This window comes from Spinacia oleracea, chromosome 6, assembly GCF_020520425.1.
Source record: "Spinacia oleracea cultivar Varoflay chromosome 6, BTI_SOV_V1, whole genome shotgun sequence".
Classification (NCBI taxonomy): domain Eukaryota; kingdom Viridiplantae; phylum Streptophyta; class Magnoliopsida; order Caryophyllales; family Amaranthaceae; genus Spinacia; species Spinacia oleracea.
Window position 1 is genome coordinate 17,062,706 of NC_079492.1, and position 18,390 is coordinate 17,081,095.

Below are 18,390 nucleotides of genomic sequence, written 5' to 3' on the forward strand. Positions count from 1 at the left end.
GTATTTAAAAACACAAACCACAAACCTCACATCTCTTTCCTTATGAATCCACGTGTCATCGTCCATGTGTCACACTTTCCTCTTTTCTCTCTTTCACTGCTTCTCCTTCAACGTTTCATCTTCCTCTTCAGTCTTCACCCCTTCTACATGATGATTTTCTACACTCTACACTAATTGAGTTCTCATACACATTTCCTCTTCCTCTTCTCATTCAACCCATTTATTAACATTTATTTGTATTTACCAACTAAGTCATTACTTGGTTCATATTCAATGTTCCATCCAATCAACCAATTAATCAACTCCCTGAAAAAAAAAATTACATCAATTTAATTCTCACCTTCCTCTTTCCAATTTTAATGGGACTGTTTCAATATAATCGGAACCATTAATTCAATTATTGATAAAAACGATCGATTGTCTGAGTTGTTTGAAACCGTTCAAACTGAATAATAGGATGAAGATGAAACAACATGAGTTGTGAGGGTTTATGGTTTCCATTAATTATCATATATATATCCGCATCAAATCTTCGCGGGTCGACGGAGATTTTTTTCCCCTTTCCTCCATTACAACAATATTTATCCATATTTTTTTTCCCCAAGACGATTGATCGAAAGAGGATGCACTATGGGTCTGCACATAAGTGATTTCTTCTTCAACTACTACACCATCGGTGAGCTTAATTTTGATTGTTTTTCTTCTTGATATAACCGAGAATTTGAGATTGGATTTATTTTGTCCATTTTCTATTATAATTAATTGAAATCTTCCTACTTCTATACACTTTCCTTAACTGGGTTTACTTAAGTATATACGTATTGTTTGGGGTTTATTTGATAATGAGTATTGAGTATATTATCTATGATCCTATCAAATTGCTCAAAAACGTCCAATCTTATTGCTTTTGAAGAGCCTTCAGTCTCTGTTCTATCTTTTTAATTATGAAAAGCAATGTCTATTTTGTATGCTATAAAGTTAAGTTGCAGCTTATGCTATATGGTTTAAGAAGATGGAAGATGACCTCAGCCATGTCTATTGAAAGAGTAGTGTTGCTTCAAGCTCAATGAGCCAGATTAATGTTAGAATATGAAAGAATTACGGAGTAACTAACCAACAAACCACAATGGTCAACGAGAATTAATGAATTAGAACTGAAGAAGGTGGTGGCATAACCAGAAAAGAATGAGAGAATTGATTTTCAGCAAATACTGTGAAAATTTCCCTTCAGCAACAATGGGATGAGTGTTTTTGTGACTTGTGATGGTAAAAATTTAAGCAAGTAGTTCAAGGTCACTTGCATTCAATCCATATTAGATGAAAAGCCTACAATGTTTGTGCTTACATGGTACACTACTACAGTACTACTCACCTGCAGGCTGCAGCTAAACTGCGGAGTAATGATTGTCATCAAGGATGTACTCAAGTGCTTACTCGGCTTAAATAGGAGAATGAATTATCATCTTACGGTATTATACAATATTGTGGCATATCTTAGGCCATTAATTGGTAATTTAGTCTACGATTTTAAGGTGGTTAAATATTAAATTTTAATTTTTAAATAAAATAAATACTCCAAATATATAGAGTTCCCTAAGAAGTAAAAATATTAGGGAAAGTATGAGCACGATCCCCTTATATAGATTATCACATGTTTCATTGCGTGGTAAGCAATCGACAATGAGAGTGTAAATGACTACCGATAATTCTTGACTGAGATTGTAAATGACTATCGATAATACTCTTGAATGTACTCGAATCGTGATACTTCTTTTTATTAACGGATATTTCATGAAATACCCCCGAGTTTTGAAGTAATTCACCAAATGCCCATCAAGCTCCAATAATTCACCAAATACCCCTGACAATTGACTTAATGTCCCAAATACCCTTACTTTTAACGGTCCGTTAGTCCGCCGTTAGCCTAGTTTCATAATTCACCAAATACCCCTATTATTAAACTTATTTCACCAAATGCCCCAAATTTAAAAATAGTTATTTTGATGTTCCAACGAATAGTTTTTCGTTTGAAAAGTAGCTGTTGATCTTGCTTGGCTATAAAAACCCACTTTCTGAATGTTTCTTGTAATTTAGATATTGTTTTTCTTTGCTTTGCTAATTGCACTAGATTTGTGTCATGAGTTTTGTTTCCAAATCATCATCCACACACAATGAGTCCACATATATTAGAGTACCTAACCAATTTTGCTATTGTGATAGGAAATTTGTCATCTGAAGCTCCGATACAACACTCAATCCACAAAGGTTGTACTACAAGTGTGATCCTTGCAACAATCTGAGATGGTGCAAGGGAGTAGTTGAGCAAGAAAACAGGGGGCAGCAGTATGAAGGACAATGGACAATACAGGGGAAGCTTAGACGAAGGAGAAAGTACTGAAAATAGGGGAAATAGTAAGATGCAATAAGACTTGAAGCAAATGAAGAAAAGGTTGATACTGTAATGTCAATACAAGGCATCTTACTTTGATTTTGAAATGAAGAAAGGCTAATCCTATTTATGTCATGGTTTGGGATGGACAGGCAGAACTTAGGACTCAGGAGAGCAAGCAAGTACTTTTAGCAAAGAAAAGTTAAGACTTCAGAGAACTCTTAGCAAAGCAATTGGGAGGCAAACAACATGTGAAAGAAGTCCGAGGGCAGGGTCTTATTATTGGTATAGAGTTGGATGTACAAGTTGGCCCGCTAGTTGATGCTTATCGAAATTCAGGAATGTTAAATTGTTAATATTAACTGCTGGAAAAGGAAAATAGTGAGATTGGTTCCTCCACTGACCATATTAGAACAGGAGCTCGAAACAGGTTCTGAGATTCTCCTCGAGTGTTTCCCGTCCCTAGGTTGAAGCAGTGGAGTTGAATTTGTGTACGATGAGTCGATGCTTGTCAAATTTCCTTGTGACATCAATAGATCCAAAGCTCATAATTGGCATCGTAGCTGTAAATCAGGAATAAGTTTCCTACTAGCTTCTCTTTGGATTATGCCTTGAGTTTAATGTACAAATTGTCATTTCAAGATATCCCACTCGTTAATCAGAACATTGATTTTCTTTGTTGCTTGGATTCATTTCATAAGTATCTTTCTTCCTTATTACTCCCTCTGTATTTATTTAAGGGATACACTTGCCTTTTCCGGCCGTATTTATTTAAGAGATACACTTGCCACTTTTAGTAACTTATCAACCCCACCATCTAATTAAATAATCTATCTACACCCACCCCCACCCCCCATCCCCTAAAATGACATGGTCCCCACTTGTTTTATTATTAAAATATCTACTCAACCCCACTTGTTTTATTACTTTATTTCATTCAATTTTTCTTCTTAATACCCGTGCCCGACCAAGTGTATCCCTTAAATAAATACGGAGGGAGTATAAGGCTTAGTTTGTTATTTTGATACCTATAAATTGTGTAGCTTTGTATTGAGTGGAACACACAATCAATATTATTATTTTCTCTTCGTACTACAACGTTTGTTCAAAATTAGCCTTTAGATATTATCACGACTTTAGTGGATCAAGAAGGCATAAGCAAACAATAAGCAACGACTAATTTTCAAACGAAAAAACTACGTTGGAACATCAGAATAACTATTTTTAAGGTTGGGGCATTTGGTGAAATAAGTTTAATAATAGGGGTATTTGGTGAAATAATTTTTTTAAAAAGGGGCATTTGGTGAATTATGAAACTAGGCTAACGGCGGACTAACGGACCGTTATCAGTAAGGGTATTTGGGGCATTAAGTCAATTGTCAGGGGTATTTGGTGAATTATTGGAACTTGATGGGCATTTGGGGAATTACTTCAAAACTCGGGGGTATTTCATGAAATATCTGTTTTATTAATTGTCTTACCGTCTTACTTTCCTATTTTGGTATAAAATAATTATGACCATTATTCCAATGTATAAATGTATTTTTCCTAAAAACAAAACATAAACATATTCGTATATTTTAAATTTGATCAACTCGTTCATTGAACGGGCCAAAAATCTAGTTATGCTTTAATATTCTACAGATTATTAACTTCAGAAAAAAAAAAAATTGGCGGGAAAAAATCGCACCAGGAAATGACACGTGTCATTACTGGTGTCTCTTTTAGTATATAGTAATAGATAAGTAGAACAGAACAGAGCCTTAACATTTTTTTAATAGTTTTTTTTTTTTTTTTTTTTTTTTTTTTGCGAGTTTAATTGGAATAGAGTAATATTAACTTTTCATAAGTGAGAAGTCTATGATTTACATAACTTTTTTCAATTACAAAAAGTACATCACATCAATCTATGAGTATAATTTTTGTCCCTAAACCTATAAAGTATGGGCCCAAATTACTTTTTCGCCCATAGACCACCAAAATATTAGGACAGGCCTTGATGATTCAGATCACTTTTCTAATCATATTGATTTAATATAATTTTGAACGTATAAGAAATAACAGAATGAGTTGTGGCATAGTTGTTAAAATATGTAACTAACAAATGAGATGTCACTTTCACCCAAAACTCGCCCCGAATCCGAATTAGCCATAAGGGTGAACCAGATAGTATTATAGTAACACCAAAAAAAAAAACAAATGAGAGGTCATTGGTTCAAAATCTATAACTAATATTTTTTCATGATCAATAAACTTCTATGATCGAGTTGCCATGTCAAAGATGACGATGCGTCATATCGTCGTTATATAGAAAGCGACATGTGGCAAGATGACATTCTTTGCCTTAAAGTTTTAATAATAGTATAGATGTGACCCGAGCCTAGCCACGACCCACCACCTTGTGCCCGTGCCAACTTTGCTAATGCCAGGTTTTTGCCGTGCCTGTGCCGTGCCATACTTTTGCCGTGCCATACTTTTTTCGTGTTAGGGTCGTGTTGTGGCCGTACCATATTTAGTTTTAGGTCTTACTCCCTCCGTCCCGGAATACTTGACCTGTTTTTCTTATCGGGCCGTCCCTTAATACTTGACCTGTTTCTAAAAATGGAAATATTCTAACAATATTATATTATTTCTCACTCCACCCCTATTAACCCACATACCCCTACTCCATACAAAATATAATTAAAAATTTAACCCTACTCTGCCCCGACCCCACCTCTTAACCCACCTTCCACTAACTACATTAAAATAATACCCACTATTTACTACTCCCTCCGAATCTAAATGTTATTCCCGTTTCCTTTTTTAGTGTCCCAAAATAATCTTCCCATTTCTTTTATTTCTTTTTTAATCTATTCCTTGTAATTTCAACTTTGTAATTCTATTGGTTTATCAATAAAAAAACCTTGTAGTCTCATTGGTTGGTTTAAGTTTGGATGGATTAATGAATTGGCATTTTTATTCCTTAAATTCTATTGGTTCAACTATTTTGTTTTCTTGTGAAAATGGAATCAAAAAGCAACAATTCCCCATAAAACTACATTAATAATAGTTAATCTTATAATATTTCTTTTTCCTTAATAACCGCGTAAAATGACAAACGGGAATAACATTTAGGTTCGGAGGGAGTACCTATTAATAAATAAGTCAATTTAAGTCTCTTAAACTCTGTGCCGGTCAAACCGGATCGAGTATTCCGGGACGGAGGGAGTATGTCTTAGTGTCTTACCGCTCCTTGTCCACTATCGTGGCCTCGTGGGTGCTCAGTTTATTGGTCTTAGCCCGGACAAACCCCGCCCCACTCCTGCTGAACCAAACTCCAAAAAACGGAAGGAAATTATCAAGTTTCTGGCTTTCTGGGTTATAACGGTTTCACCCTTTTCGGGCTACATGTTTATTGGCCTTCAATTGATGAACAACACTCAAATCACTGAATTCATCACCCATTTTCTAAGGTATTTCTCTTCTTTTACAACCCATACAATGTTGTTATGCTTTTCAACTTGTTATGCATCTAAAACAACTAGTTTGATGTACGAAATTTATCAACTTTGATATGCTGCTAATGCTTTCATAGATTGTTATTTCTTGGTAATCTTCATTTGGGTGAAATCTTTTGTTACTACTGATTAAATTGTGCATATTTGAGGTTAATTTCCCTTCTGTTTGACATTGTGGGTCTCAGTATTTGGAGAGATTAATTGCTTGAGTTCAGACTTATAATTTGGGGTTTTTTTTTAAATTTTTTTTGTACTGATTAAAGTAGATGTATTAGTCAATTCATGTGAATTTATGGATGAACTTGATGAAAATCGAGGTTCTTTGAAGTATAAATGTTTCTTGATATAATGACAGTAGACAGACTTTGCAGTTTAATTTTGTTATGCAAACTTTTGGGGAGGGAGGCTTATTTGAGTTGTTTATAAATGAGTACCTAAAGACTAAGATGATGAAGTTTTGTGCTTTACTATTGTTTTTCATGAAGTTTCAATTTATTTTTCATGGTTTGATGATGGTTTGGAGATATTGGCCTGACTCCATGTTGTATCGGTCCGTAGAAAATAAGGTTATTGTAAAGTAAATCATTTGACGATTGATGTCATATGGAAAGGATGATCAGGATGAGAACGACTACATGGTAACAAATGTACTCTCTCTGTCCGTGAATAATAAGTCCTTTTAATATGAGGTCCTTTTTAGAAATGTAGTTGAAATCTGAAATGCTACAACTATCGTTCACTGTTAACATTTGTTCATCTCTACCGTTCCAATGTGGTTTTTCGTTAGAACTCTTAGTTAAAGGTATTGTTAAAGGGTGATATGTTGAAGTCTAAATGTAAGGTGGCTTCTTATTTTGGGATAGACTAATTAGAAATGCCATCTCTATTTAGGGCATGCTTGGATTGGGGGTAATGTATTAAAGGGGAATAAAAGTCAAACTAAGGTAATTGAAGGTGATGATGAAGGGATGAAGTGGTGGCAAAGGGAACAAGCTAGTGTTGGCAAGAAGAAAATAAAAGGAAAAGGGGAACAAATACCCTCATCATGGGGGTATAGTTACCCACCATCCCACTAGGGTGATTATTACCCTCATTTGGGGTAATAACTTCCCCCCTTCCTCCCTTCTCCTCACAACACCACCACTACCACAACTTCTCATCACAATACCACCACACCACCCTCCTTGCAACCACCTCAATTCACCTTTATTGTCATTTTATTATGGTGGTTTGACTTTTATTACCCCCATAATGCATTGCACCCAATCCAAGCGTGCCCTTAGGGACGAAGAATAACAAATAATTGTTTTATGTAGTACTTCCTGTTGCGGGTTTACTTTGGGTAAGACATAAGTATTCTGTTTGCAACATGGTTAGGTGATATATCCTGCTCCCGAGTGTAGCGTAGAGGAGTTGAAAAGAGGTGAAGAAACGTCAATAGTTGAGCTCCTCTGCCTCTGTCAAAGTTTCATACTAGAATGCTATTAAAACTTGTGAATCTTTGAGGATCAATTATACATATAGTTGTTTCAATTTTTATAGTATATTTTACGTTGCTTTTAGTTGTCAATTTCTCGAGCCATCTTTCTCTGAATGATGCATGTATTTATTTCATGCTCTAGAATCCATCAGCATCAAGTCAAGATATTTCCATGATGGATAGAGAGGAATTTGCTAATTGAAGCAGTATCAGTCCCTTATCCTGCATCCTGGCACTGAAGATGATGCAGGTTACTGCGCCTTGAGGGTAGAAAAACTTTTCCGCTAGTTTTCACTGTTGCAAGTTCCTCCTTACTTTGTGAGTTACCAATTGTACGCATTGCTGTGGTTGATCTAAATGCAAATTCTAGAACAAAATCTATTGAAATGTGGATATTTTTGGAAGATTTAGACTAATAGTTATTGCCTTGTTGTTTTCCTGTGGCTGCATCTTGATGGATTGTTGAAAGTCACTACTGGTAGAGATGGTTTCCATTCTCCGCCACAGTATTCCTGCTGTCACAAATCTCTTTCTTTCTATAGGAAAACCCACCAAACGCCTTCTCAGCCATCGGTTAGTGGCTGATGACCCAAAACATACTGTTGCAAGCTCCGTCTGTGATTCCCTCCGTAAAGGCTTGAACTGGGATACTTTGAGCAGAAAATATGGATCAGTTAATTTGGATGATCTTATTATTGAAAGAGTACTTCTTGAATTCAAAGAACCCATTGAGGCAAAACGAGCTCTGAGTTTTTTTCATTGGGCTGCGCATAACAATAAGCTTGGCCATGGACTTAAGCATTACTGCATCATCATTCAAATTTTAGCGCGTGCACGTCTAGTAAATGATGCTCGCAGTTTGTTAGAATCCATTTTGATGAGGAATGGTGAAAATGAGGTTAACTGTTCTTTGAGATTTCCTGTTGTAGATATGTTACTGAATACTTACAAGGTAACCAATTCGTGCTCATTTGTGTTTGATTTGATGGTGCAATCTTATAGTAAGTTAAGGATGTATAGTGCTGCCTTTGATGTTTGTTGTTACTTGGATGAGCGTGGATTCTCTTTAAGTCTCGTGACCTTCAACACTTTGCTTCATGTCATACAAAAATCACCCGATGACAGCAATTTGATATGGGAGGTCTATGGCCATATGATTCAGAAGAGAATAAACCCAAATGATGCAACAGTCAAAATAATGATCAATGCCCTGTGTAAGGCAGGTGAGCTGCAGAAATATATGAACATAATTGGTAGAGTTCATGGAAAAGGATGCTCTCCCATGGTGACTGTGAACACTTCTTTGGTATTCAGGATGTTAGGGGAGGGAAGAATTGAGAAAGGACTTGTTTTGCTGAAAAGGATGTTACAGAATAAGCTGTTACTTGATGATGTGTCTTATTCATTGGTTGTTTATGCTAGACTTAGAAGTGGAGAACTAAACTTGGCACGAGAAGTTTATGAGCAAATGCTGAGTAGTGGTTTTCTTCCCAACTCGTTTGTTTATACTCTGTTTATTGAAGGCTATTGTGAGAAGGGGATGGTTGAAGAGGCACTTAACTTGATGGATGAAATGGTAAATATGGGTCTAAAGCCATATGATGATACTTATAACTCTCTCATTGTCGCTTGTGCTAGAATAGGGGCCTCAGTGGACAGTTTTCGACTTTGTGAAGAAATGACAGAAAAAGGTTTACTCCCAAGCACTTCAGCTTTTAATGAGATGGTAGGAAAGCTATGTGAATCAGGAAATATGAAGCAGTCCAATGATATGTTAACTGTTTTGATGGAGAAAGGGTATTTGCCTGATGAAACAACATTTCTTCATCTGATTGATGGCTATGGAAGAGAGAAAAACATTCAAGAGGCTCTAAAATTATATTATGAAATGGAATTTAGGTCAATATCCCCCGGATTACCAATTTTAACTTCACTGATCAGGACTCTATGCAAGTGTAGGAAACTGGAAGAAGCAGATAAGTATCTAGCCATCATGAAAAGGCGTTCGTTAAGCCTAACCGTGTGCATCTATAAACCACTCATATCTGCCCACCTTGAAAATGGCAATAAAGAAAGGGCCCATCATCTTTACAATGAGATGATTCAGAGAGGCGTGAAGCTCAATCAGCCAATGCCCCCTGATTTCTTTTCTGAAGATCTTGATTCTTGAAAACAGCTGCGTTGAGTATCTTCTATTGTGCCTTTATGGAGGATGCTAATGGAGAATCATCAATCATCAACCCATGACTATCTTCCTCTTCCTCTTCCTCTTTTTGTTTCTGCATATTGGCAGCTGAAATGCTGACAACCTCATCAGATGCTTTTATTTCCCACTTGAAAATATCAAAATTTGACAAACGAAAGATTTGCGTGTTTCGCTTCAGAGACGAAATGAGGATAATGGGATATGTTGTATCCTTATACTGAGCTACGAAGATCATAGTTACTGTTTATGATAAATGAACTGCTCATTCGGCCCAGATAATGAAGTCTGCTAAAGGTATTGCAGTTGCATATTTGTGACAATCTCGTTATCTGTCATCATCATATCATGAACTATTTTCTTTTACATGTTGCAAGTTAATATGACGAATTCTTACCTTTTACATCTTTTCACAAAGTTTACCTAAATTCCTTTCTGTCTTGTAATGTAACGGGTGGTGGCAATAATCTTTTGCTGTAGGTCACTTATTAGTTACTACTTGATATGAGGTATTTACTTAAATGATGGAATGTGGGGTCGTGGGGATATGAAAGTGAGAGTTCTTATGCAACTCCTAACTGGCAGTCATACCAGTTATTGATGCTGAATTGAAGTCCAGGTCACCAGTTTAGCACTTCATTTTTTCTAGTTATGAACAACTGTACACACATACAAGTTTTTGAAAACGATTGCTTTGTTTTGATGAAGTGCTTGGTTGACAACTTGAATGAGTGAGCTTTGTACGCGTGTGAGGAGCTGCTAGAGTTTCTGTAAATCTAGATAATGGTTTCATGAATGATACAATTTCCTTTCCCCATCTGTTCCTAAGTGGAATATTGCCTCATCGTACTATATTCTGTTTTCCCATGATTTTCAAGGATGTATCACCAACTATTTTATGTTCTTGAAGGTTTATGCACTCTTTCAAAATTATCTTTAGTTTTTAAGCATGTGCTCAATGCAAACCTTTATTTAGGTGCTTTCCAGAACTAGAACTACAATTGCATAGTTGTATGTATAAACACATTTCATGGTGCTGTAGTTTTAACTAATTTCAATCATCTCCTTTCATGCTCCAGATACCTTCTGATGATTTGATTAGATATCTTAAATTTCCTTCAGCTTCTTTTACTAATGTCAAATTCCTTGATATGGTTGTGTGGAATACGCTGAGGGATAAAATTAGAAATGTAGATATTTGGAAGAAAGTTAAGAGTCGTAGATAGTGAGGAAAAGAGACGGGAGGATCGGCTACATTGGTTTGGCCATGTGTATGTTGAACGGAGGGTGCACCAGTAGTTCAGTAAGGAAGGTGGAGGTTTGCGATAATGGGAATTTCATAAAAAGCCGTGGGAGGCCAAAGATTGGATATAGGGAACGACGTGAAGAAAGCGGGTTTGCCTTTGCAAGATCATGTTGCACTAATCAGAAGTTAATGGATCTTTGTGATTTGTGAATGACCACAGGAGATAGATTCTTGGTTCATGCAGTCAACCCAATCCTCTTGAAAAATAAGGCATTCATTTTGTTGTTATTGTTATGAAACCATCATGAAGAGTTTCAAATTCATGGCTTTTCCTATGTGAAAAGGCAGAATGATATTGCTGTGAGTTCTCATCTATATTCCCTCAAAAAAAAAAAGGTTCTCATTTGTATTAGGCCATTTCAAGCTCCTTTTTTTCACATATAAACTGAAATCGCTTGTTGCAATGGATGGCTAGATTCATGATAAATATTATACTTGTATGATTTTGATATCTATTCTTATTCCCCTGTTTTTAGCTTTAGCCCCTGGATTTAATCTTAGCTAACGAAGAGAAATGTGTGATTTTACATGTGCATTAAACTATTCCAAGCATAATTCCTATATCAAATATCCTGAAATACCATGCTGCAGTGAATGGCAAGATTCATGATAATTATATCTGTATAATTCTTGTTTTCTTGTATATGTTCATTTACCTAATACACTTTTCCGGGTTTTAAGATCAAGACTTCACTAGCAGTAATGCAGGCTCCAGCTGATATGAAGATTTGTTGCAGCCTGATATAAAGATTTGTTGCTGCCAACCCAGATCACACATCATAACAGTCAGCAATTGTGGGCTTTCAGGTTGGTAAAGTATTTAAATCTTTGTTCTTCACCCTTATTTTCCATATTTGTGTGCCCTTGTTAGTTTTTGACCTTAAGCATGAGTTACTTTTGGCTGAAGAAAGTAGCTGTTTACCTGCTTTTGTTAGCTGAAACTTTTCCTAACCCTTATATTCATCTTTTAAAATTTCGTTTTAATTATATAAAATCTTTAATTATTTTTCTTGTCCACCGTCCGTGTTGACTCATGATCAACATTCATCATATCTGAGGCGCTAGTTTCATCTCTTTTCTGCTTTTGCGTTTGCTTTCTCCTTGGATCATGTTTATAGAATTCTTCTTTTGCATATATCAGACAAGTAAACATACTCTCAAAAGCTTTTATAAAGTATCCCTGTAAAATTAGAACGTACAGAGAATTTAGCTGTATAGGACAGATTCGATAATATGTTGTGTTTTTGTTGAATATCCTCTTAAATCAATTCCAGTCACATACTCACATGTACATGCTCCAACAGTTTACCACGTCCGATGCAGGTAGCCGATTAGCCACTAAAGAACTATGCTGCATTTATAGACGGAATTGCACATTTTCATGTAGTCTAGAGATGTAGTGGTTCTTTTTTTTTTGACAAATAGACTCGAGAAATTATCACACCCTTCACATGTAGTTTTAGATTGGTTGTCTATAGTAAAAGATGAAAAAAAACATGTTTTTCATTTTTTTTGTTGAAAATATTGTCATTAGAGTATCTTTTTTCTTTTTTTTGTCATATTTTTCTCTTAAGAATCACTTTAGTTTTGGGGTAACGGTGTGAAAGGTAATGAATCATTTTAGTTGTTTTCTCTTCAAATATTCCCGCATTGTTCCCATTAAACTTTATTGTTACGTTTATTTCATGTATAGACTTAATGAATTGTAGAAAAATTAGAGTATTACTCATCCTAGAATCGTTAATCAATCTTCAGTTTCAGAAACTGCAAGTAGAATATTCAGCGAGTGGAGCATAACTCTTCTCCAGATACCTTTGCTAACTTTGTTCTAGACTAACTCGATTCTCTTACTGTAAGGCTCCGCTTGGTAGGGGGTACAACGTTTTCATGGGAAATGATATTCCAACTTTCAATCATTTTACCTTGTTTGGTTTGGCAAAAGATGAAAAACAATGTTCTATAATTCCCTTGAAGGTGGAAAACACTTTTTTATTTGAAAGGGAGGAAAACCATTTTTCCATTTTTCCACTTTTCCTCCTTACTTCCCTCTTCCATCTTCCCCTTAATCTTCATCATCTTCTCCAATTTTCCTTTAAGGAACCAAATAAAGGTAAACTAGTTTAGATTTGTGTTTTTTCTTGGAAAGTGTTTTTCATGAAAAATCATTTTGCACTGAAACTGTTTTACACCAAACCAACGAAACCTAATCCGTTGGTTTGGTGTAAAACGATTTCAATGCAAAATGATTTTCCATGGAAAATATTTTTTAAGTGAAAACACAATTCCGAACTAGTTTTCCTTTGTTTGGTTCCTTTAAAGGAAAATGGAAGAAGATGGTGAAGATTGAGGGGAAGAAGGGAGAAGGAGGTAAGGAGGAAAGGTGGAAAAGTGGTTTCCCTCCCTTTCAAATGGAAAAAGGTTTTTCCACCTTTGGAGGAGTTATGGAAAATTGTCAAACCAAACAACGTAAAATGATTGAAAGGGGGAAAATTGTTTTCCATGAAAGGAGCCTAAGTACTCTTAAGTAGTTCCTACATCCGATGTTAATGTTACGGACACATGAACCTTATTTCTTACTTGCTTTTACAGTTTTACCCAGCTGCTACGCCTTCTTGGCGACATATAGAACTGATGTGCCCCTTCTGTTGATGTTTCAGTCAATCAGGAGTTACGACGACAGCGAAGAATTATACTGGTTAGTGGACCAAGTGGTTAGTTAACTGCTGCCTTTACTGAATCCAGTTGCTTGCTAGTGGGCAATGTAAAAACAACTACATTTCTTCAGCCATCAAAATCGACAGCAGTCCATTGTGCACCATGTTGTACGTCGCTTGGAGGGGACCAATTCGAGTAATTTGACCATGATAACGAAGTCTGTGGAGGTATATCGATCTTTTTGCAAGTTGTGGTTACTCTTTTTATGTTGTTTGACCCCTGCATTATACAATATGGTTCACTACTTAATTTTTATTTGATGGTTTCCCTCTTCACCTTGTTTCGACCAAACTCGCATTTTTTGATATTAGCATATGATTGATGTTCCGCCAGCTTCCCTAAAACCAGTGCCAGATGTTCCTCCTCCGTATTACTATACACCAAAATATCATAAAAGAAACTAAAACAAATTTACGAAGGTAAGGTGAGAATATCTCATCATGAGTGCCTAGAACGTTGCCGTAATGGGATATTTGTCGGGAATGGTCTCTCGGTTGAGGGCGCGGTAATCTACACAAAATCTCCACAATCTGTCTTTTTTCTTGACCAATAGTACGAGACTGGAAAAAGGACTTGTAGATGGTTTGATAATGCCTGCCATAAGCATTTCTTTAATCAGTTTCTCAATCTCATCTTTTTGGAACTGCCCGATATGGTCTAACCCTGACTGGATTACTGCCCTCTTTGAGGATGATGGCATGTTCCCTGCCCCTCAAAGGTGGCAGCCCCATCGGCATTTCAAATACCGACCTAAACTCCTCCACCACCTCTCTTCATAAACCTCTTCTGTTTTTCTCCCATAAAGGGGCTTCGTTTTCATCGATCAAAATCACCACTCAACTCCTTGCTCCGGCAATGGTGGCCGATTTCCCATTTACCGTCGCATTTAAAGCACAATCCTCTCTCTTTTTTCTCCTGCAACTCTTTCTCGGCGAGCCTTCTAAACCCTCCTGTCGGTCTGGAATCTGGAATATGCTGAAGGTGTTTGGGTGTGATTCACTGATGATGATTGTGAACACACAGAAGAAACCGGCCCAGATCTGTTGTTGTAGCTAGATGGGCTTGGATTGGATGAAGTTTGGCCCACTCCCATCGTACTCTGTATTTCTGTTCCTGATCCACCTACAAAGGATCCAACCGAGTTGGTCCTGGGCCCGTAAATAAAGAAGGATCCGGGGAGAGTCTGACCCGTGCCCACCCAACCACCGCGCTCCGGTTCCTTTCCTCGACCCTTGCAGCCACCTCCATGGTTTGGTCTAGGTTTAACGGGTTAAGTAACCTAACTTCTGCTTTAATGTCTGCAGCAATGGTAATTGCCGGCGGTACTCTAGCACGGTAGTATACCAGAAAGCCTCCTCATGGGGCAGTTTATAAATGAATAAAACAAGGTTCATTGCCACCAAGTGTAGTGCTAATGTATCTGCAGCAGTAGTATTCCCAGGGTCTCGTACTTTTTGTATCCTCCTTGCATATGTACGGATGACAGCAGGTAGGTCGGGTGAGTGTGTAGCATAAAGTTTGGAACGTAAATATTTGGAGGAAAGTTAAGGGTCGTAGATATTGAGGAAAAGAGAAGGGAGGATCTACGTTGGTTTGGGCCGGGAGGGTGCACCAGTAATTCAGTAAGGAAGGTGGAGGTTGCGAAAATGGGGATTTCAAAAGAAGCTGTCGGTTCATGCAGTCAACCTCATCCTCTTGAAAATAAGACGTTGATTTTGTTGTAATTGTTATGAATCTTAGATGATGAGTTTCAAATTCGTGGCTTTCGTTATGTGAAAAGGAAGAATGATATTGCTGTGAGTTCTGATGGATATTAGGCCTTTTGAAGCACTTTTTTCATATTATACAAACTGAAATCGTTTGTTGCGATGGATGGCTAGATTCATGATAAATTGTATAGTAGTACACTTGTATGATTTTGATATCCATCCTTATTCCTCTGTTTTTAGTTTTAGCTCCTGGATTTAATCTTTGCTAACAAAGAGAAATGTGTGATTTTACATGTGCATTAAACTATTCCAAGCATAATCCCTATATTAAATATCCTGAAATACCATGCTGCAGTGAATGGCAAGATTCATGATAATTATATCTATATAATTCTTGTTTGCTTGTATGTTCATTTACCTAATACCCTTTTCCGGGTTTTAAGATCAAGACTTCACTAGCAGTAATCCAGCTGATATGAAGATTTGTTGCAGCCTGAAATGAAGATTTGTTGCAGCCTGATATAAAGATTTGTTGCAGCCAACCCAGATCACACATCATAACGGTCAGCAATAGTGGGCTTTCAGGTTGGTGAAGTATTTTAAATCTTTGTTCTTCACCCTAATTTTCCATATCTGTGTGCCCTTGTTAGTTTTTGACCTAAGCATGAGTTACTTTTTGGCTGAACAAAGTAGCTGTTCACCTGTTTTTTGTTAGCTGAAACTTTTCCTAACCCTTGTATTCATTTTTTTTTCAAATTGGTAATAATTATGTAAAATCTTGAATTATTTTTCTTGTCCACCGTCCACGTTGACTAATGATCAACATTCATCATATCTGACTATCTGAGGTGCTAGTTTCATCTGTATTCTGCTTTTGCATTTGCTTTTGCATTTGCTTTCTTCTTTTTTGCATTTGCATTTGCATTTGCTTTCTAATCTATCAACCACCATAGAAATCTTCTTTTGCGTATATCAGACAAGTTAACATACCCCTGTAAGACTAGAACTTACAGAAAATGAAGCTGCAACAGTTTATCACTTCTGATGCAGATTCGATAAATATGTTGTGTTTTTGTAGGATATCCTCTTAAATTAATTCCAATCCCATGTACATGCTCCAACAGTTTATCACTTCCGATGCAGGTAGCCGATTAGCCATCAAAGAGCTATGTTGCATTTATAGAAGGAATTGCACAATAGTCTAGAGATACAGAGATTTTTTTTTTTTGGAGGAATAGACTCGAGAAATTAGCACACCCTGCACATGTAGTTTTAGATTAGTTGTTTATAGCAAAAGAAGAAGGGAAAAAAAAAACATGTTTTTCATTTTTTGTGTTGTAAATATTTTTCTTTTTTCTTTTACTTTTTCTTTTTGTCATATTTTTCTTTTAAGAATCATTTTAGTTGTTCTCTCTTCAAATATTCTAGCATTGTTCCCATCCTTTATTGCAACTTTTTTTGTTGCATTTTTTTAATGGATTGCAGAAAATGAGACTATTACTCTCAGAATCCTTAAATCTTTGATCAATCTTCAGTTTCAGAAACTGCAAGTACAATATTCCACAAGGAGAGGATAACTCTTCTTTCGACACCTTTGCCAACTTTTAACGGCTCTGTTCTATTTAACTTATTGTCTGAACTTGTATTATCTGAACTTATTTTATCAGAAATAAACTTCATTTGTATGTGGAAATTTCTGAAAAAAAACTTGTAAAACTTAATTTATCTGAACTTCTTTTGTCTGAAAACAAGTCAAAATATAAGTCGAACAGAACATAGTCGTACTCTTTTAAGGAATATTGATGCAAAGAGGGAGAAGCTTTTATGAAACTCTTTCACTAGAGTCCTAGACATTTTCGTAAAAAAATAGAGATTTTGGCAAAATAAACCTGTATTCCAGATTAATGTGAGTTAATTTCTTGTCAAGTAGAAAGAAGTTGGCATTGATGTCAATATATTTTCATTGAGCTTTTCACCTTACATTTTGATCAATGTTCATCTGCCCTAGACTAGCTCGACTCTCTTACTGTAACTCTGTAAGTACTCTTTATTAGTTCCTACATCTGATGCTAAATGTTACTGACACATGCACCTTATTTTCCACTTGTTTTTACCCAGCTGCTACGCCTTCTTGAGTTCCTGGCGACATTTAGAGCTGATGTGGCCTAAAGATGGCTGCTAGCGGGGCCGGGTTCCGAGCACGAAAAAAGCATAGTCCGGCACGGGCACAAAGTCATGGGCTGTGGGCCGGGCCTATGCCCTAATTTTTTGGAAAAAAACACGACAAGGCACAACACAACTTGACCCGTCACGACAAAGCATGTTAAATTTAGTAAAATTAGTCTTAGATCCGATAGGGCGGCCCGAAACCCTATGGGCATGGGCCATGTTTTGAACTTTTCGGCCCAACCCGACTAGATACAATATGGTCTTACATGGGATTGGTCCAGTTAGACCATAGCCCGAAGCCCGACCTGTCCCACACCCATCTTTAGAATGTGGCCCTTCTGTTGGCGTTTCACTGTTTCAGTCAATCAGGAGTTTAGGCGACAGCGAAGAATTATACTGGTTAGTGGACCAAGTGGTTAGTTAACTGCTGCCTTTACACTTTACAGAATCCAGTTTCTTGCTACTTGCTAAGTTACGTCAAAAAACGACATTTCTTCAGCCATCAAATCGACAGTAGTCCATTGTGCACCATGTTGTACCTCGCTAGGAGGGGATCTTAAAATAATTGAGATTGCCCAAACCCGTACTTTTCTAATCAAATTATAGATGATCAGGTCTAAGCGATCCATTGTCTCCTTTCAATTTTGGAAATTTGGTCTCCGTGAAACAAACAATACAAGTCAGTCGACCGTGATTTAATAAATATAAAAATGACTTCATAGGAATACTAAGGTATAGTATACAGAATTATTGTTCATGATTTACGTCACCGGTTCAAATTAAACACAAATTTAAACTTATATACTTCGTAATAAAATTAGTTTTAAATAAATCAATGTAATTTAAAATTAGTTAAGAGTATAATTAGTTTGCCAACCTGGAAAAAAAGAAAATTAAAGTTGGTCAATTTTAGTGGCTT

The 18,390-nt window shown here is 36.5% G+C and overlaps 1 protein-coding gene and 1 long non-coding RNA gene across 22 annotated transcripts; both read left to right on the forward strand.

Moving 5' to 3' along the window:
- The first annotated feature begins 38 nt into the window (after nt 1-38).
- On the forward strand, nt 39-3,070 carry LOC110777045 (uncharacterized). Its single transcript, XR_002530315.2, has 2 exons — nt 39-676; nt 2,221-3,070. It is a non-coding gene; the product is annotated as an uncharacterized lncRNA (long non-coding RNA).
- Nucleotides 3,071-5,674: 2,604 nt separating this feature from the next.
- On the forward strand, nt 5,675-18,189 carry LOC110777043 (pentatricopeptide repeat-containing protein At1g66345, mitochondrial). Of its 21 annotated transcripts, none has more exons than XM_021981644.2 (7): nt 5,675-5,844; nt 7,512-7,636; nt 7,839-9,869; nt 11,560-11,685; nt 13,536-13,760; nt 15,795-15,887; nt 16,446-16,836. In XM_021981644.2, exon 3 carries the CDS (start codon nt 7,854-7,856, stop codon nt 9,537-9,539), a length of 1,686 nt encoding a protein of 561 aa, XP_021837336.1. In that variant the 5' UTR covers nt 5,675-5,844; nt 7,512-7,636; nt 7,839-7,853; the 3' UTR covers nt 9,540-9,869; nt 11,560-11,685; nt 13,536-13,760; nt 15,795-15,887; nt 16,446-16,836. The 21 variants fall into 21 exon arrangements, with proteins under 21 accessions (XP_021837336.1, XP_056686793.1, XP_056686795.1 ...); XM_056830815.1 differs by having other exon boundaries at nt 5,676-5,844; nt 7,512-9,869; nt 13,536-13,589; nt 13,664-13,760; nt 15,746-15,887; XM_056830817.1 differs by having other exon boundaries at nt 5,676-5,844; nt 7,512-9,869; nt 13,536-13,589; nt 13,664-13,760; nt 15,784-15,887.
- The last annotated feature ends 201 nt before the right edge of the window (nt 18,190-18,390 follow it).

Excerpts from the sequence above, each read along its gene's own strand:
- LOC110777043 (XM_021981644.2), top strand. The coding sequence starts at position 7,854 with ATGGTTTCCATTCTCCGCCACAGTATTCCTGCTGTCACAAATCTCTTT.